At 47.4% G+C, this 19,936-nt stretch overlaps 1 protein-coding gene across 1 annotated transcript in view; it reads right to left on the bottom strand.

Annotated features, from left to right (window-relative positions):
* Nucleotides 1–19,936, bottom strand: part of fbln2 (fibulin 2) — a 117,803-nt gene that overhangs the window by 62,837 nt on the left and 35,030 nt on the right. The window contains exons 3-4 of the mRNA XM_029692719.1: nucleotides 16,821–18,993; nucleotides 14,906–15,032 (exon numbers count right to left, since the gene is read on the bottom strand). Of these exons, the coding sequence (XP_029548579.1) occupies nucleotides 14,906–15,032; nucleotides 16,821–18,993 (2,300 nt within the window). The remainder of the gene's footprint in view (nucleotides 1–14,905; nucleotides 15,033–16,820; nucleotides 18,994–19,936) is intronic.

Below are 19,936 nucleotides of genomic sequence, written 5' to 3'. Positions count from 1 at the left end.
GGTCCTGGTGGTGCAGACTAACACCATATTACACTAGGTCCTGGTGGTGCAGACTAACTCCATATTACACTAGGTCCTGGTGGTGCAAACTAACACCATATTACACTAGGTCCTGGTGGTGCAGACTAACACCATATTACACTAGGTCCTGGTGGTGCAGACTAACACCATATTACACTAGGTCCTGGTGGTGCAGACTAACACCATATTAGAATAGGTCCTGGTGCAGACTAACACCATATTACACTAGGTCCTGGTGGTGCAGACTAACACCATATTGCACTAGGTCCTGGTGGTGCAGACTAACACCATATTACACTAGGTCCTGGTGGTGCAGACTAACACCATATTACACTAGGTCCTGGTGGTGCAGACTAACACCATATTACACTAGGTCCTGGTGGTGCAGACTAACACCATATTACACTAGGTCCTGGTGGTGCAGAATAACACCATATTACACTAGGTCCTGGTGGTGGAGACTAACACCATATTACACTAGGTCCTGGTGGTGCAGACTAACACCATATTACACTAGGTCCTGGTGGTGCAGACTAACACCATATTACACTAAGTCCTGGTGGTGCAGACTAACACCATATTACACTAGGTCCTGGTGGTGCAGACTACCACCATATTACACTAGGTCCTGGTGGTGGAGACTAACACCATATTACACTAGGTCCTGGTGGTGCAGACTAACACCATAATACACTAGGTCCTGGTGGTGCAGACTAACACCATATTACACTAGGTCCTGGTGGTGCAGACTAACACCATATTACACTAGGTCCTGGTGGTGGAGACTAACGCCATATTACACTAGGTCCTGGTGGTGCAGACTAACACCATATTACACTAGGTCCTGGTGGTGCAGACTAACACCATATTACACTAGTTCCTGGTGGTGCAGACTAACACCATATTACACTAGGTCCTGGTGGAGACTAACACCATATTACACTAGGTCCTGGTGGTGCAGACTAACACCATATTACACTAGGTCCTGGTGGTGCAGACTAACACCATATTACACTAGGTCCTGGTGGTGCAGACTAACACCATATTACACTAGGTCCTGGTGGTGCAGACTAACACCATATTACACTAGGTCCTGGTGGTGCAGACTAACACCATATTACACTAGGTCCTGGTGGTGCAGACTAACACCATATTACACTAGGTCCTGGTGGAGACTAACACCATATTACACTAGGTCCTGGTGCAGACTAACACCATATTACACTAGGTCCTGGTGGTGCAGACTAACACCATATTACACTAGGTCCTGGTGGTGCAGACTAACACCATATTACACTAGGTCCTGGTGGTGCAGACTAACACCATATTACACTAGGTCCTGGTGGTGCAGACTAACACCATATTACACTAGGTCCTGGTGGTGCAGACTAACACCATATTACACTAGGTCCTGGTGATGCAGACTAACACCATATTACACTAGGTCCTGGTGGTGGAGACTAACACCATATTACACTAGGTCCTGGTGGTGCAGACTAACACCATATTACACTAGGTCCTGGTGGTGCAGACTACCACCATATTACACTAGGTCCTGGTGGTGGAGACTAACACCATATTACACTAGGTCCTGGTGGTGCAGACTAACACCATATTACACTAGGTCCTGGTGGTGCAGACTAACACCATATTACACTAGGTCCTGGTGGTGCAGACTAACACCATATTACACTAGGTCCTGGTGGTGGAGACTAACACCGTAATACACTAGGTCCTGGTGGTGCAGACTAACACCATATTACACTAGGTCCTGGTGGTGCAGACTAACACCATATTACACTAGGTCCTGGTGGTGCAGACTAACACCATATTACACTAGGTCCTGGTGGTGCAGACTAACACCATAATACACTAGGTCCTGGTGGTGCAGACTAACACCATATTACACTAGGTCCTGGTGGTGCAGACTAACACCATATTACACTAGGTCCTGGTGGTGCAGACTAACACCATTTTACACTAGGTCCTGGTGGTGCAGACTAACACCATATTACACTAGGTCCTGGTGGTGGAGACTAACACCATATTACACTAGGTCCTGGTGGTGCAGACTAACACCATATTACACTAGGTCCTGGTGGTACTGACTAACACCATATTACACTAGGTCCTGGTGGTGCAGACTAACACCATATTACACTAGGTCCTGGTGGTGCAGACTAACACCATATTACACTAGGTCCTGGTGGTGCAGACTAACACCATATTACACTAGGTCCTGGTGGTGGAGACTAACATCATATTACACTAGGTCCTGGTGGTGCAGACTAACACCATAATACACTAGGTCCTGGTGGTACAGACTAACACCATATTACGCTAGGTCCTGGTGGTGCAGACTAACACCATATTACACTAGGTCCTGGTGGTGGAGACTAATGCCATATTACACTAGGTCCTGGTGGTGCAGACTAACACCATATTACACTAGGTCCTGGTGGTGCAGACTAACACAATATTACACTAGGTCCTGGTGTTGCAGACTAACACCATATTACACAAGGTCCTGGTGGTGCAGACTAACACCATATTACACTAGGTCCTGGTGGTGCAGACTAACACCATATTACACTAGGTCCTGGTTGTGCAGACTAACACCATATTACACTAGGTCCTGGTGGAGACTAACACCATATTACACTAGGTCTTGGAGGTGCAGACTAACAACATATTACACTAGGTCCTGGTGGTGCAGACTAACACCATATTACACTAGGTCCTGGTGGAGACTAACACCATATTACACTAGGTCCTGGTGGTGCAGACTAACACCATATTACACTAGGTCCTGGTGGTGCAGACTAACACCATATTACACTAGGTCCTGGTGGTGCAGACTAACACCATATTACACTAGGTCCTGGTGGTGCAGACTAACACCATATTACACTAGGTCCTGGTGGTGCAGACTAACACCATATTACACTAGGTCCTGGTGGTGCAGACTAACACCATATTACACTAGGTCCTGGTGGTGCAGACTAACACCATATTACACTAGGTCCTGGTGGTACTGACTAACACCATATTACACTAGGTCCTGGTGGTGCAGACTAACACCATATTACACTAGGTCCTGGTGGTGCAGACTAACACCATATTACACTAGGTCCTGGTGGTGCAGACTAACACCATATTACACTAGGTCCTGGTGGTGGAGACTAACACCATATTACACTAGGTCCTGGTGGTGCAGACTAACACCATAATACACTAGGTCCTGGTGGTACAGACTAACACCATATTACACTAGGTCCTGGTGGTGCAGACTAACACCATATTACACTAGGTCCTGGTGGTGGAGACTAATGCCATATTACACTAGGTCCTGGTGGTGCAGACTAACACCATATTACACTAGGTCCTGGTGGTGCAGACTAACACAATATTACACTAGGTCCTGGTGTTGCAGACTAACACCATATTACACAAGGTCCTGGTGGTGCAGACTAACACCATATTACACTAGGTCCTGGTGGTGCAGACTAACACCATATTACACTAGGTCCTGGTTGTGCAGACTAACACCATATTACACTAGGTCCTGGTGGAGACTAACACCATATTACACTAGGTCTTGGAGGTGCAGACTAACAACATATTACACTAGGTCCTGGTGGTGCAGACTAACACCATATTACACTAGGTCCTGGTGGAGACTAACACCATATTACACTAGGTCCTGTTGGTGCAGACAAACACCATATTACACTAGGTCCTGGTGGTGCAGACTAACACCATATTACACTAGGTCCTGGTGGAGACTAACACCATATTACACTAGGTCCTGGTGGTGCAGACTAACACCATATTACACTAGGTCCTGGTGGTGCAGACTAACACCATATTACACTAGGTCCTGGTGGTGCAGACTAACACCATATTACACTAGGTCCTGGTGGTGCAGACTAACACCATATTACACTAGGTCCTGGTGGTGCAGACTAACACCATATTACACTAGGTCCTGGTGGTGCAGACTAACACCATATTACACTAGGTCCTGGTGGTGCAGACTAACACCATATTACACTAGGTCCTGGTGGTGCAGACTAACACCATATTACACTAGGTCCTGGTGGTGGAGACTAACGCCATATTACACTAGGTCCTGGTGGTGCAGACTAACACCATATTACACTAGGTCCTGGTGGTGCAGACTAACACCATATTACACTAGGTCCTGGTGGTGGAGACTAACACCGTATTACACTAGGTCCTGGTGGTGCAGACTAACACCATAATACACTAGGTCCTGGTGGTACAGACTAACACCATATTACACTAGGTCCTGGTGGTGCAGACTAACACCATATTACACTAGGTCCTGGTGGTGGAGACTAACGCCATATTACACTAGGTCCTGGTGGTGCAGACTAACACCATATTACACTAGGTCCTGGTGGTGCAGACTAACACAATATTACACTAGGTCCTGGTGTTGCAGACTAACACCATATTACACAAGGTCCTGGTGGTGCAGACTAACACCATATTACACTAGGTCCTGGTGGTGCAGACTAACACCATATTACACTAGGTCCTGGTTGTGCAGACTAACACCATATTACACTAGGTCCTGGTGGAGACTAACACCATATTACACTAGGTCTTGGAGGTGCAGACTAACAACATATTACACTAGGTCCTGGTGGTGCAGACTAACACCATATTACACTAGGTCCTGGTGGAGACTAACACCATATTACACTAGGTCCTGTTGGTGCAGACAAACACCATATTACACTAGGTCCTGGTGGTGCAGACTAACACCATATTACACTAGGTCCTGGTGGAGACTAACACCATATTACACTAGGTCCTGGTGGTGCAGACTAACACCATATTACACTAGGTCCTGGTGGTGCAGACTAACACCATATTACACTAGGTCCTGGTGGTGCAGACTAACACCATATTACACTAGGTACTGGTGGTGCAGACTAACACCATATTACACTAGGTCCTGGTGGTGCAGACTAACACCATATTACACTAGGTCCTGGTGGTGCAGACTAACACCATATTACACTAGGTCCTGGTGGTGCAGACTAACACCATAATACACTAGGTCCTGGTGGTGCAGACTAACACCATAATACACTAGGTCCTGGTGGTGCAGACTAACACCATATTACACTAGGTCCCGGTGGTGCAGACTAACACCATATTACACTAGGTCCTGGTGGTGCAGACTAACACCATATTACACTAGGTCCTGGTGGTGCAGACTAACACCATATTACACTAGGTCCTGGTGGTGGAGACTAACACCATATTACACTAGGTCCTGGTGGTGCAGACTAACACCATATTACACTAGGTCCTGGTGGTGCAGACTAACACCATATTACATTAGGTCCTGGTGGTGCAGACTAACACCATATTACACTAGGTCCTGGTGGTGCAGACTACCACCATATTACACTAGGTCCTGGTGGTGGAGACTAACACCATATTACACTAGGTCCTGGTGGTGCAGACTAACACCATAATACACTAGGTCCTGGTGGTGCAGACTAACGCCATATTACACTAGGTCCTGGTGGTGCAGACTAACACCATATTACACTAGGTCCTGGTGGTGGAGACTAACGCCATATTACACTAGGTCCTGGTGGTGCAGACTAACACCATATTACACTAGGTCCTGGTGGTGCAGACTAACACAATATTACACTAGGTCCTGGTGGTGCAGACTAACACCATATTACACAAGGTCCTGGTGGTGCAGACTAACACCATTTTACACTAGGTCCTGGTGGTGCAGACTAACACCATATTACACTAGGTCCTGGTGGAGACTAACACCATATTACACTAGGTCCTGGTGGTGCAGACTAACACCATATTACACTAGGTCCTGGTGGTGCAGACTAACACCATATTACACTAGGTCCTGGTGGTGCAGACTAACACCATATTACACTAGGTCCTGGTGGTGCAGACTAACACCATATTACACTAGGTCCTGGTGGTGCAGACTAACACCATATTACACTAGGTCCTGGTGCAGACTAACACCATATTACACTAGGTCCTGGTGGTGCAGACTAACACCATATTACACTAGGTCCTGGTGGTGGAGACTAACGCCATATTACACTAGGTCCTGGTGGTGCAGACTAACACCATATTACACTAGGTCCTGGTGGTGCAGACTAACACAATATTACACTAGGTCCTGGTGGTGCAGACTAACACCATATTACACAAGGTCCTGGTGGTGCAGACTAACACCATATTACACTAGGTCCTGGTGGTGCAGACTAACACCATATTACACTAGGTCCTGGTGGTGCAGACTAACACCATATTACACTAGGTCCTGGTGGTGCAGACTAACACCATATTACACTAGGTCCTGGTGGTGCAGACTAACACCATATTACACTAGGTCCTGGTGGTGCAGACTAACACCATATTACACTAGGTCCTGGTGGTGCAGACTAACACCATATTACACTAGGTCCTGGTGCAGACTAACACCATATTACACTAGGTCCTGGTGGTGCAGACTAACACCATATTACACTAGGTCCTGGTGGTGCAGACTAACACCATATTACACTAGGTCCTGGTGGTGCAGACTAACACCATATTACACTAGGTCCTGGTGGTGCAGACTAACACCATATTACACTAGGTCCTGGTGGTGCAGACTAACACCATATTACACTAGGTCCTGGTGGTGCAGACTAACACCATATTACACTAGGTCCTGGTGGTGGAGACTAACACCATATTACACTAGGTCCTGGTGGTGCAGACTAACACCATATTACACTAGGTCCTGGTGGTGCAGACTAACACCATATTACACTAGGTCCTGGTGGTGCAGACTAACACCATATTACACTAGGTCCTGGTGGTGCAGACTACACCCATATTACACTAGGTCCTGGTGGTGGAGACTACCACCATATTACACTAGGTCCTGGTGGTGCAGACTAACACCATAATACACTAGGTCCTGGTGGTGAAGACTAACACCATATTACACTAGGTCCTGGTGGTGCAGACTAACACCATATTACACTAGGTCCTGGTGGTGGAGACTAACACCATATTACACTAGGTCCTGGTGGTGGAGACTAATGCCATATTACACTAGGTCCTGGTGGTGCAGACTAACACCATATTACACTAGGTCCTGGTGGTGCAGACTAACACCATATTACACTAGGTCCTGGTGGAGACTAACACCATATTACACTAGGTCCTGGTGGTGCAGACTAACACCATATTACACTAGGTCCTGGTGGTGCAGACTAACACCATATTACACTAGGTCCTGGTGGTGCAGACTAACACCATATTACACTAGGTCCTGGTGGTGCAGACTAACACCATATTACACTAGGTCCTGGTGGTGCAGACTAACACCATATTACACTAGGTCCTGGTGGTGCAGACTAACAGCATATTACACTAGGTCCTGGTGGAGACTAACACCATATTACACTAGGTCCTGGTGGTGCAGACTAACACCATATTACACTAGGTCCTGGTGGTGCAGACTAACACCATATTACACTAGGTCCTGGTGGTGCAGACTAGCACCATATTACACTAGGTCCTGGTGGTGCAGACTAACACCATATTACACTAGGTCCTGGTGGTGCAGACTAACACCATATTACACTAGGTCCTGGTGGTGCAGACTAACACCATATTACACTAGGTCCTGGTGGTGGAGACTAACACCATATTACACTAGGTCCTGGTGGTGCAGACTAACATCATATTACACTAGGTCCTGGTGGTGCAGACTAACACCATATTACACTAGGTCCTGGTGGTGCAGACTAACACCATATTACACTAGGTCCTGGTGGTGGAGACTAACACCATATTACACTAGGTCCTGGTGGTGGAGACTAACACCATATTACACTAGGTCCTGGTGGTGCAGACTAACACCATAATACACTAGGTCCTGGTGGTGCAGACTAACACCATATTACACTAGGTCCTGGTGGTGGAGACTAACACCATATTACACTAGGTCCTGGTGGTGGAGACTAACACCATATTACACTAGGTCATGGTGGAGACTAATACCATATTACACTAGGTCCTGGTGGTGCAGACTAACACCATATTACACTAGGTCCTGGTGGTGCAGACTAACACCATATTACACTAGGTCCTGGTGGTGCAGACTAACACCATATTACACTAGGTCCTGGTGGTGCAGACTAACACCATATTACACTAGGTCCTGGTGGTGCAGACTAACACCATATTACACTAGGTCCTGGTGGTGCAGACTAACACCATATTACACTAGGTCCTGGTGGAGACTAACACCATATTACACTAGGTCCTGGTGGTGCAGACTAACACCATATTACACTAGGTCCTGGTGGTGCAGACTAACACCATATTACACTAGGTCCTGGTGGTGCAGACTAACACCATATTACACTAGGTCCTGGTGGTGCAGACTAACACCATATTACACTAGGTCCTGGTGGTGCAGACTAACACCATATTACACTAGGTCCTGGTGGTGCAGACTAACACCATATTACACTAGGTCCTGGTGGTGGAGACTAACACCATATTACACTAGGTCCTGGTGGTGCAGACTAACATCATATTACACTAGGTCCTGGTGGTGCAGACTAACACCATATTACACTAGGTCCTGGTGGTGCAGACTAACACCATATTACACTAGGTCCTGGTGGTGGAGACTAACACCATATTACACTAGGTCCTGGTGGTGGAGACTAACACCATATTACACTAGGTCCTGGTGGTGCAGACTAACACCATAATACACTAGGTCCTGGTGGTGCAGACTAACACCATATTACACTAGGTCCTGGTGGTGCAGACTAACACCATATTACACTAGATCCTGGTGGTGCAGACTAACGCCATATTACACTAGGTCCTGGTGGTGCAGACTAACACCATATTACACTAGGTCCTGGTGGTGCAGACTAACACCATATTACACTAGGTCCTGGTGGTGCAGACTAACACCATAATACACTAGGTCCTGGTGGTGCAGACTAACACCATATTACACTAGGTCCTGGTGGTGCAGACTAACACCATATTACACTAGGTCCTGGTGGTGCAGACTAACACCATATTACACTAGGTCCTGGTGGTGCAGACTAACACCATAATACACTAGGTCCTGGTGGTGCAGACTAACACCATATTACACTAGGTCCTGGTGGTGCAGACTAACACCATATTACACTAGGTCCTGGTGGTGCAGACTAACACCATATTACACTAGGTCCTGGTGGTGCAGACTAACACCATATTACACTAGGTCCTGGTGGTGGAGACTAACACCATATTACACTAGGTCCTGGTGGTGCAGACTAACACCATATTACACTAGGTCCTGGTGGTGCAGACTAACACCATATTACACTAGGTCCTGGTGGTGCAGACTAACACCATATTACACTAGGTCCTGGTGGTGCAGACTAACACCATATTACACTAGGTCCTGGTGGTGGAGACTAACACCATATTACATTAGGTCCTGGTGGTGCAGACTAACACCATAATACACTAGGTCCTGGTGGTGCAGACTAACGCCATATTACACTAGGTCCTGGTGGTGCAGACTAACACCATATTACACTAGGTCCTGGTGGTGGAGACTAACACCATATTACAATAGGTCCTGGTGGTGCAGACTAACACCATATTACACTAGGTCCTGGTGGTGCAGACTAACACAATATTACACTAGGTCCTGGTGGTGCAGACTAACACCATATTACACAAGGTCCTGGTGGTGCAGACTAACACCATATTACACTAGGTCCTGGTGGTGCAGACTAACACCATATTACACTAGGTCCTGGTGGTGCAGACTAACACCATATTACACTAGGTCCTGGTGGTGCAGACTAACACCATATTACACTAGGTCCTGGTGGTGGAGACTAACGCCATATTACACTAGGTCCTGGTGGTGCAGACTAACACCATATTACACTAGGTCCTGGTGGTGCAGACTAACACAATATTACACTAGGTCCTGGTGGTGCAGACTAACACCATATTACACAAGGTCCTGGTGGTGCAGACTAACACCATATTACACTAGGTCCTGGTGGTGCAGACTAACACCATATTACACTAGGTCATGGTGGTGCAGACTAACACCATATTACACTAGGTCCTGGTGGTGCAGACTAACACCATATTACACTAGGTCCTGGTGGTGCAGACTAACACCATATTACACTAGGTCCTGGTGGTGCAGACTAACACCATATTACACTAGGTCCTGGTGGTGCAGACTAACACCATATTACACTAGGTCCTGGTGGTGCAGACTAACACCATATTACACTAGGTCCTGGTGGTGCAGACTAACACCATATTACACTAGGTCCTGGTGGTGCAGACTAACACCATATTACACTAGGTCCTGGTGGAGACTAACACCATATTACACTAGGTCTTGGAGGTGCAGACTAACACCATATTACACTAGGTCCTGGTGGTGCAGACTAACACCATATTACACTAGGTCCTGGTGGAGACTAACACCATATTACACTAGGTCCTGGTGGTGCAGACTAACACCATATTACACTAGGTCCTGGTGGTGCAGACTACCACCATATTACACTAGGTCCTGGTGGTGGAGACTAATGCCATATTACACTAGGTCCTGGTGGTGCAGACTAACGCCATATTACACTAGGTCCTGGTGGTGCAGACTAACACAATATTACACTAGGTCCTGGTGGTGCAGACTAACACCATATTACACAAGGTCCTGGTGGTGCAGACTAACACCATATTACACTAGGTCCTGGTGGTGCAGACTAACACCATATTACACTAGGTCCTGGTGGTGCAGACTAACACCATATTACACTAGGTCCTGGTGGTGCAGACTAACACCATATTACACTAGGTCCTGGTGGTGCAGACTAACACCATATTACACTAGTTCCTGGTGGTGCAGACTAACACCATATTACACTAGGTCCTGGTGGTGCAGACTAACACCATATTACACTAGGTCCTGGTGGTGCAGACTAACACCATATTACACTAGGTCCTGGTGGTGCAGACTAACACCATATTACACTAGGTCCTGGTGGTGCAGACTAACACCATATTACACTAGGTCCTGGTGGTGCAGACTAACACCATATTACACTAGGTCCTGGTGGAGACTAACACCATATTACACTAGGTCTTGGAGGTGCAGACTAACACCATATTACACTAGGTCCTGGTGGTGGAGACTAACACCATATTACACTAGGTCCTGGTGGAGACAAACACCATATTACACTAGGTCCTGGTGGTGCAGACTAACACCATATTACACTAGGTCCTGGTGGTGCAGACTAACACCATATTACACTAGGTCCTGGTGGTGCAGACTAACACCATATTACACTAGGTCCTGGTGGTGCAGACTAACAGCATAATACACTAGGTCCTGGTGGTGGAGACTAACACCATAATACACTAGGTCCTGGTGGTGCAGACTAACACCATATTACACTAGGTCCTGGTGGTGCAGACTAACACCATATTACACTAGGTCCTGGTGGTGCAGACTAACACCATATTACACTAGGTCCTGGTGGTGCAGACTAACACCATAATACAATAGGTCCTGGTGGTGCAGACTAACACCATATTACACTAGGTCCTGGTGGTGCAGACTAACACCATATTACACAAGGTCCTGGTGGTGCAGACTAACACCATATTACACTAGGTCCTGTTGGTGCAGACTAACACCATATTACACTAGGTCCTGGTGGTGCAGACTAACACCATATTACACTAGGTCCTGGTGGTGCAGACTAACACCATATTACACTAGGTCCTGGTGGTGCAGACTAACACCATATTACACTAGGTCCTGGTGGTGCAGACTAACACCATATTACACTAGGTCCTGGTGGTGCAGACTAACACCATATTACACTAGGTCCTGGTGGTGCAGACTAACACCATATTACACTAGGTCCTGGTGGTGCAGACTAACACCATATTACACTAGGTCCTGGTGGAGACTAACACCATATTACACTAGGTCCTGGTGGTGCAGACTAACACCATATTACACAAGGTCCTGGTGGTGCAGACTAACACCATATTACACTAGGTCCTGTTGGTGCAGACTAACACCATATTACACTAGGTCCTGGTGGTGCAGACTAACACCATATTACACTAGGTCCTGGTGGTGCAGACTAACACCATATTACACTAGGTCCTGGTGGTGCAGACTAACACCATATTACACTAGGTCCTGGTGGTGCAGACTAACACCATATTACACTAGGTCCTGGTGGTGCAGACTAACACCATATTACACTAGGTCCTGGTGGAGACTAACACCATATTACACTAGGTCTTGGAGGTGCAGACTAACACCATATTACACTAGGTCCTGGTGGTGCAGACTAACACCATATTGCACTAGGTCCTGGTGGAGACTAACACCATATTACACTAGGTCCTGGTGGTGCAGACTAACACCATATTACACTAGGTCCTGGTGGTGCAGACTACCACCATATTACACTAGGTCCTGGTGGTGGAGACTAATGCCATATTACACTAGGTCCTGGTGGTGCAGACTAACGCCATATTACACTAGGTCCTGGTGGTGCAGACTAACACAGTATTACACTAGGTCCTGGTGGTGCAGACTAACACCATATTACACAAGGTCCTGGTGGTGCAGACTAACACCATATTACACTAGGTCCTGGTGGTGCAGACTAACACCATATTACACTAGGTCCTGGTGGTGCAGACTAACACCATATTACACTAGGTCCTGGTGGTGCAGACTAACACCATATTACACTAGGTCCTGGTGGTGCAGACTAACACCATATTACACTAGGTCCTGGTGGTGCAGACTAACACCATATTACACTAGGTCCTGGTGGTGCAGACTAACACCATATTACACTAGGTCCTGGTGGTGCAGACTAACACCATATTACACTAGGTCCTGGTGGTGCAGACTAACACCATATTACACTAGGTCCTGGTGGTGCAGACTAACACCATATTACACTAGGTCCTGGTGGTGCAGACTAACACCATATTACACTAGGTCCTGGAGGAGACTAACACCATATTACACTAGGTCTTGGAGGTGCAGACTAACACCATATTACACTAGGTCCTGGTGGTGCAGACTAACACCATATTACACTAGGTCCTGGTGGAGACTAACACCATATTACACTAGGTCCTGGTGGTGCAGACAAACACCATATTACACTAGGTCCTGGTGGTGCAGACTAACACCATATTACACTAGGTCCTGGTGGTGCAGACTAACACCATATTACCCTAGGTCCTGGTGGTGCAGACTAACACCATATTACACTAGGTCCTGGTGGTGCAGACTAACACCATATTACACTAGGTCCTGGTGGTGCAGACTAACACCATATTACACTAGGTCCTGGTGGTGCAGACTAACACCATATTACACTAGGTCCTGGTGGTGCAGACTAACACCATATTACACTAGGTCCTGGTGGTGCAGACTAACACCATATTACACTAGGTCCTGGTGGTGCAGACTAACACCATATTACACTAGGTCCTGGTGGTGGAGACTAACACCATATTACACTAGGTCCTGGTGGTGCAGACTAACACCATATTACACTAGGTCCTGGTGGTGCAGACTAACACCATATTACACTAGGTCCTGGTGGTGCAGACTACCACCATATTACACTAGGTCCTGGTGGTGCAGACTACCACCATATTACACTAGGTCCTGGTGGTGGAGACTAACACCATATTACACTAGGTCCTGGTGGTGCAGACTAACACCATATTACACTAGGTCCTGGTGGTGCAGACTAACACCATATTACACTAGGTCCTGGTGGTGCAGACTAACACCATATTACACTAGGTCCTGGTGGTGCAGACTAACACCATATTACACTAGGTCCTGGTGGAGACTAACACCATATTACACTAGGTCTTGGAGGTGCAGACTAACACCATATTACACTAGGTCCTGGTGGTGCAGACTAACACCATATTACACTAGGTCCTGGTGGAGACTAACACCATATTACACTAGGTCCTGGTGGTGCAGACAAACACCATATTACACTAGGTCCTGGTGGTGCAGACTAACACCATATTACACTAGGTCCTGGTGGTGCAGACTAACACCATATTACACTAGGTCCTGGTGGTGCAGACTAACACCATATTACACTAGGTCCTGGTGGTGCAGACTAACACCATATTACCCTAGGTCCTGGTGGTGCAGACTAACACCATATTACACTAGGTCCTGGTGGTGCAGACTAACACCATATTACACTAGGTCCTGGTGGTGCAGACTAACACCATATTACACTAGGTCCTGGTGGTGCAGACTAACACCATATTACACTAGGTCCTGGTGGTGCAGACTAACACCATATTACACTAGGTCCTGGTGGTGGAGACTAACACCATATTACACTAGGTCCTGGTGGTGCAGACTAACACCATATTACACTAGGTCCTGGTGGTGCAGACTAACACCATATTACACTAGGTCCTGGTGGTGCAGACTACCACCATATTACACTAGGTCCTGGTGGTGCAGACTACCACCATATTACACTAGGTCCTGGTGGTGGAGACTAACACCATATTACACTAGGTCCTGGTGGTGCAGACTAACACCATATTACACTAGGTCCTGGTGGTGCAGACTAACACCATATTACACTAGGTCCTGGTGGTGCAGACTAACACCATATTACACTAGGTCCTGGTGGTGCAGACTAACACCATATTACACTAGGTCCTGGTGGAGACTAACACCATATTACACTAGGTCCTGGTGGTGCAGACTCACCTGCAGACAGAGTGTTTATCGTCCTTCAACAAAGGCATGTTGTTACAGTGTTGGTTCTCTGATGCCCATCTCTGGCCCACCTCACAGCAGCTCTCCACCACATTGAGAGAAGATGGACCAGGACCAGCTAGAGATAGAGGCAATAACACACATATTACACATGATATATAGTGCACACACACGCACGCACGCATACGCACGCACGCACGCACACACACACACACTACATCTCAACCACATCATTAGAAAGAAAGAGATACATTACACATCACATAGACAAATACAGCAGAAAGAGAGCACACCGAGAGCAGACAGAGAGCAGACAGAGAGCAGACAGAGAGCAGACAGAGAGCAGATATTTACATTTTAGTCATTTTAGCAGACGCTCTTATCCAGAGCGACTTACAGTAGTGAATGCATACATTTCATTAAAAAAAAATCGTACTGGTCCCCCGTGGGAATCGAACGCACAACCCTGGCGTTGCAAACACCATGCTCTACCATAGAGCAGACAGAGAGGACATAGAGCAGACAGAGAAGATATAGAGGAGATAGAGAGCAGACACAGCTGTCTCAACAGAAACACCTGGACCAGACACACAGCTGCCTACAGAAACACCTGGACCAGACACACAGCTGCTACAGAAACACCTGGACCAGACACACAGCTGTAACAGAAACACCTGGACCAGACATAAAGCTGCCAACAGAAACACCTGGACCAGACACACAGCTGCCTACAGAAACACCTGGACCAGACACACAGCTGCCTACAGAAACACCTGGACCAGACATAAAGCTGCCAACATAAACACCTGGACCAGACACACAGCTGCCAACAGAAACACCTGGACCAGACACACAGCTGCCAACAGAAACACCTGGACCAGACACACAGCTGCCTACAGAAACACCTGGACCAGACATACAGCTGCCTCAACAGAAACACCTGGACCAGACATAAAGCTGCCTCAACAGAAACACCTGGACCAGACATACAACTGCCAACAGAAACACCTGGACCAGACATACAGCTGCCAACAGAAACACCTGGACCAGACATACAGCTGCCAACAGAAACACCTGGACCAGACATACAGCTGCCGCAACAGAAACACCTGGACCAGACACACAGCTGCCTACAGAAACACCTGGACCAGACACACAGCTGCCTACAGAAACACCTGGACCAGACATACAGCTGCCAACAGAAACACCTGGACCAGACATACAGCTGCCAACAGAAACACCTGGACCAGACATACAGCTGCCAACAGAAACACCACACATACAGCTGCCAACAGAAACACCTGGACCAGACACAAAGCTGCCTCAACAGAAACACCTGGACCAGACACACAGCTGCCTCAACAGAAACACCTGGAAAAGACATACAGCTGCCAACAGAAACACCTGGACCAGACATACAGCTGCCAACAGAAACACCTGGACCAGACATACAGCTGCCAACAGAAACACCTGGACCAGACATACAGCTGCCAACAGAAACACCTGGACCAGACACACAGCTGAATCAACAGAAACACCTGGACCAGACATACAGCTGCCTACAGAAACACCTGGACCAGACATACAGCTGCCAACAGAAACACCTGGACCAGACATACTGCTGCCAACAGAAACACCTGGACCAGACATACAGCTGCCTCAACAGAAACACCTGGACCAGACATACAGCTGCCAACAGAAACACCTGGACCAGACATACAGCTGCCAACAGAAACACCTGGATCTTTGTCCACATTATGAACCTGGCCACTCATTTAACTTTAAAACTATGGCGCTTTCAACCCACTCAGCTTCCAGATACTAAACAATAAAGAACTTCCAGGTTCAGTCAAGAACGTCCAGGTTCAGTCAAGAACGTCCAGGTTCAGTCAAGTGTTTTACTCACCCTCCTGAGTCTTTGGGAGAAAGACTGGAACATATCCCCTCTCCTCCTCCTCCTTCTCATGGTCCTCCGCATCATTGCTCTGCAGGTTGAATAGCGTCTGGGACTGCTTGTGGAGAGGCTCACTTCCGTAGTGACCTAGGTCAGCTGATACCCTGAGAGAAGGCTGGCTGGTTGGGCTGAATCTCACCCTGGGAGGAGTATGGTGCTGCTCTGGGTCCCTGGGAGCTGGGTGATGGGGATCAGGCTGTCTGTGGGTTGTGTGGTGGTTCAGCTCTCTGGGAGTTGTAGTTCTGACTGCATGGGGGTCAGGCTTCCTGGTCAGGGTATGGTGATCCGGCTGTCTGTTGAGGCTATGGTGCTCAGCTTGTCTTGGGATTGTAGTTCTGTCGGTGTGGACATCAAGCTCTCTTGGAGTTGTAGTTCTGACTGTGTGGTGGTCAGGCAGTCTTGGATATATAGTTCTGTCTGTGTGGACCTCATACTCCTTGGGGGTTGTGTAGTGGTCAGGCTTCCTAGTCAAGGTGCGGTGGTGAGGCTTCCTGTGGGTGGTGTGGTCCTGATTCCTTCTGGGGGATGTAGTACTGTGTTCTACTGTAGTGTTGTCCTGATTCCTTCTGGGGGATGTAGTACTGTGTTCTACTGTAGTGTGGTCCTGATTCCTTCTGGGGGATGTAGTACTGTGTTCTACTGTAGTGTTGTCCTGATTCCTTCTGGGGGATGTAGTACTGTGTTCTACTGTAGTGTTGTCCTGGTGACTCCTGGGGGATGTAGTACTGTGTTCTACTGCAGTGTGGTCCTGATTCCTTCTGGGGGATGTAGTACTGTGTTCTACTGCAGTGTTGTCCTGGTGACTTCCAGGTTCTCTGACACCTGCAACCTTCACATGGTTGCTAGGGGTACTCTTCTCTCTCTCTTCTTCTCTCCTTTCTCTCTCCTCCTCTCCTCCTCCTCTCCTCCCCTTTTTATCCAAATCTACATCATAAGACACGTCTCTCCACCCAGGTCCTGTGGTATTCTCCAATGAATCTACTCTCTCCTCCTCCTCCTCCTCTTCCTCCTGCTCCCCCTCCATCCCTCTATCCCAGCTCTCCAGTGCATCCCCAGCCCTGGCCCCTTGAGAGTGAGGGTGAATCTGGCTCTCCGAGGGTCTGTTCCAGGTCGAGGTGGTTTCTACTGTGATGTCTTCAAGCTGGCTAGAAGTGGTCTGTTCTGCTGTCACTGGGCTGTCAGTAACTGGGCTGCCTGTCTCTCCGAACCCGTCTGTGATGGCCTTGTAAAGTTCAAATGTCATCAACCTGTCTGTTTTCTTCAGCTTGTCTGTCAGCTTCACCCTACCTATACGCTGAGATCTGTCTGTCTCTGTCGATCTGTCTGTCTGCCCTAGCCTGTCTGTCTGCCCTAGCCTGTCTGTCTGCCCTAGCCTGTCTGTCTGCCCTAGCCTGTCTCTCAGTCCTACTCTGTCTGTAACCATACTGTCCGTGGTTGGCTCATGGACTCCATATATCTCCCTCAACTCATGCTTATCTCTACTATCATATCCCTCGCTACCGTAGCCGTTATCAGCCCAATCATTAGGCTTATCGTAGCTCTTACTATTACCCCTGTCGTGGCGCGGCTGTGTTTCCCGTGTCCCAGGGTAGGAGACAGAGATGAGAGAGGAGGACGGCGTAGGGAAGGCCAGATCCTTCACAGGGGGTTCTGATGCGTCTGTAGTAAGGTAGTCATAGTCCCTATCCTCAGTCATGTGGTCTGGTTTGAACAGGGGCAGGTGGTGTGAGGGAATAGGGGCATCGAACGGGAACGGGAGGACGTGTGGGCTGTTGGATGGTGGTCGTTTTGGCCCGTTGAAAGGGTATGGAGGACGGTTGTAGAGGGGTACACCTATAGCCTGTGTCTCCTGTGTGTTGTAGGGGGGTTTAGTATGTCTGTCTCTCTCCGTCTCTCTCAGTTTGTCCTGTGTGAGGTAGGGGGGTTTAGCATGTCTGTCTCTCTCCGTCTCTCTCAGTTTGTCCTGTGTGAGGTAGGGACGGATAGTGGGATATGTAGGGTGTCCAGGGTGACCCTCCTGTATGGTGGCCAGCATGGGTTTGTGAGGGTCACCAGGGTTGCTGGGATCACAGTCTGGGACAGGGTAGCACATCAGCTGACCTCCGTCGGACGGACAGTGGCACGCCTGGAGGAACATTGTTAGAACCTTGTTAAAACAAACATTGTTAGAACCTTGTTACAACATTACTAGAACACCTGGAGGAACATCGTTAGAACCTTGTTAAAACATTAAACGTTACAACATTACTAGAACACCTGGTGGAACATCGTTAGAACCTTGTTACAACATTAAACGTTATAACATTACTAGAACACCTGGTGGAACATCATTAGAACCGTGTTACAACATTACTAGAACACCTGGTGGAACATCGTTAGAACCTTGTTAAAACATTAAACGTTACAACATTACTAGAACACCTGGTGGAACATCATTAGAACCTTGTTACAACATTTCCAGGATACCTGGTGGAACATCGTTAGAACCTTGTTAAAACATTAAATGTTACAACATTACTAGAACACCTGGTGGAACATCGTTAGAACCTTGTTAAAACATTAAACGTTATAACATTACTAGAACACCTGGTGGAACATCGTTAGAACCTTGTTAAAACATTAAACGTTATAACATTACTAGAACACCTGGTGGAACATCGTTAGAACCTTGTTAAAACATTCGCTGTTACAACACTACTAGAACACCTGGTGGAACATCGTTAGAACCTTGTTAAAACAGACGTTACAACATTACTAGAACACCTGATGGAACATCGTTAGAACCTTGTTAAAACATTAGATGTTACAACATTACTAGAACACCTGGTGGAACATCGTTAGAACCTTGTTAAAACATTACACGTTATAACATTACTAGAACACCTGGTGGAACATTGTTAGAACCTTGTTAAAACAGACATTACAACATTACTAGAACACCTGATGGAACATCGTTAGAACCTTGTTAAAACAGACGTTACAACACTACTAGAACACCTGGTGGAACATCGTTAAAACCTTGTTAAAACATTAGACGGTACAACATTACTAGAACACCTGGTGGAACA

Source organism: Salmo trutta, chromosome 16, assembly GCF_901001165.1.
Source record: "Salmo trutta chromosome 16, fSalTru1.1, whole genome shotgun sequence".
In the NCBI taxonomy this organism is placed as follows: domain Eukaryota; kingdom Metazoa; phylum Chordata; class Actinopteri; order Salmoniformes; family Salmonidae; genus Salmo; species Salmo trutta.
The sequence above is the reverse complement of the archived record's forward strand: the minus strand, read 5'-3'. Positions and strand labels throughout refer to the sequence as shown.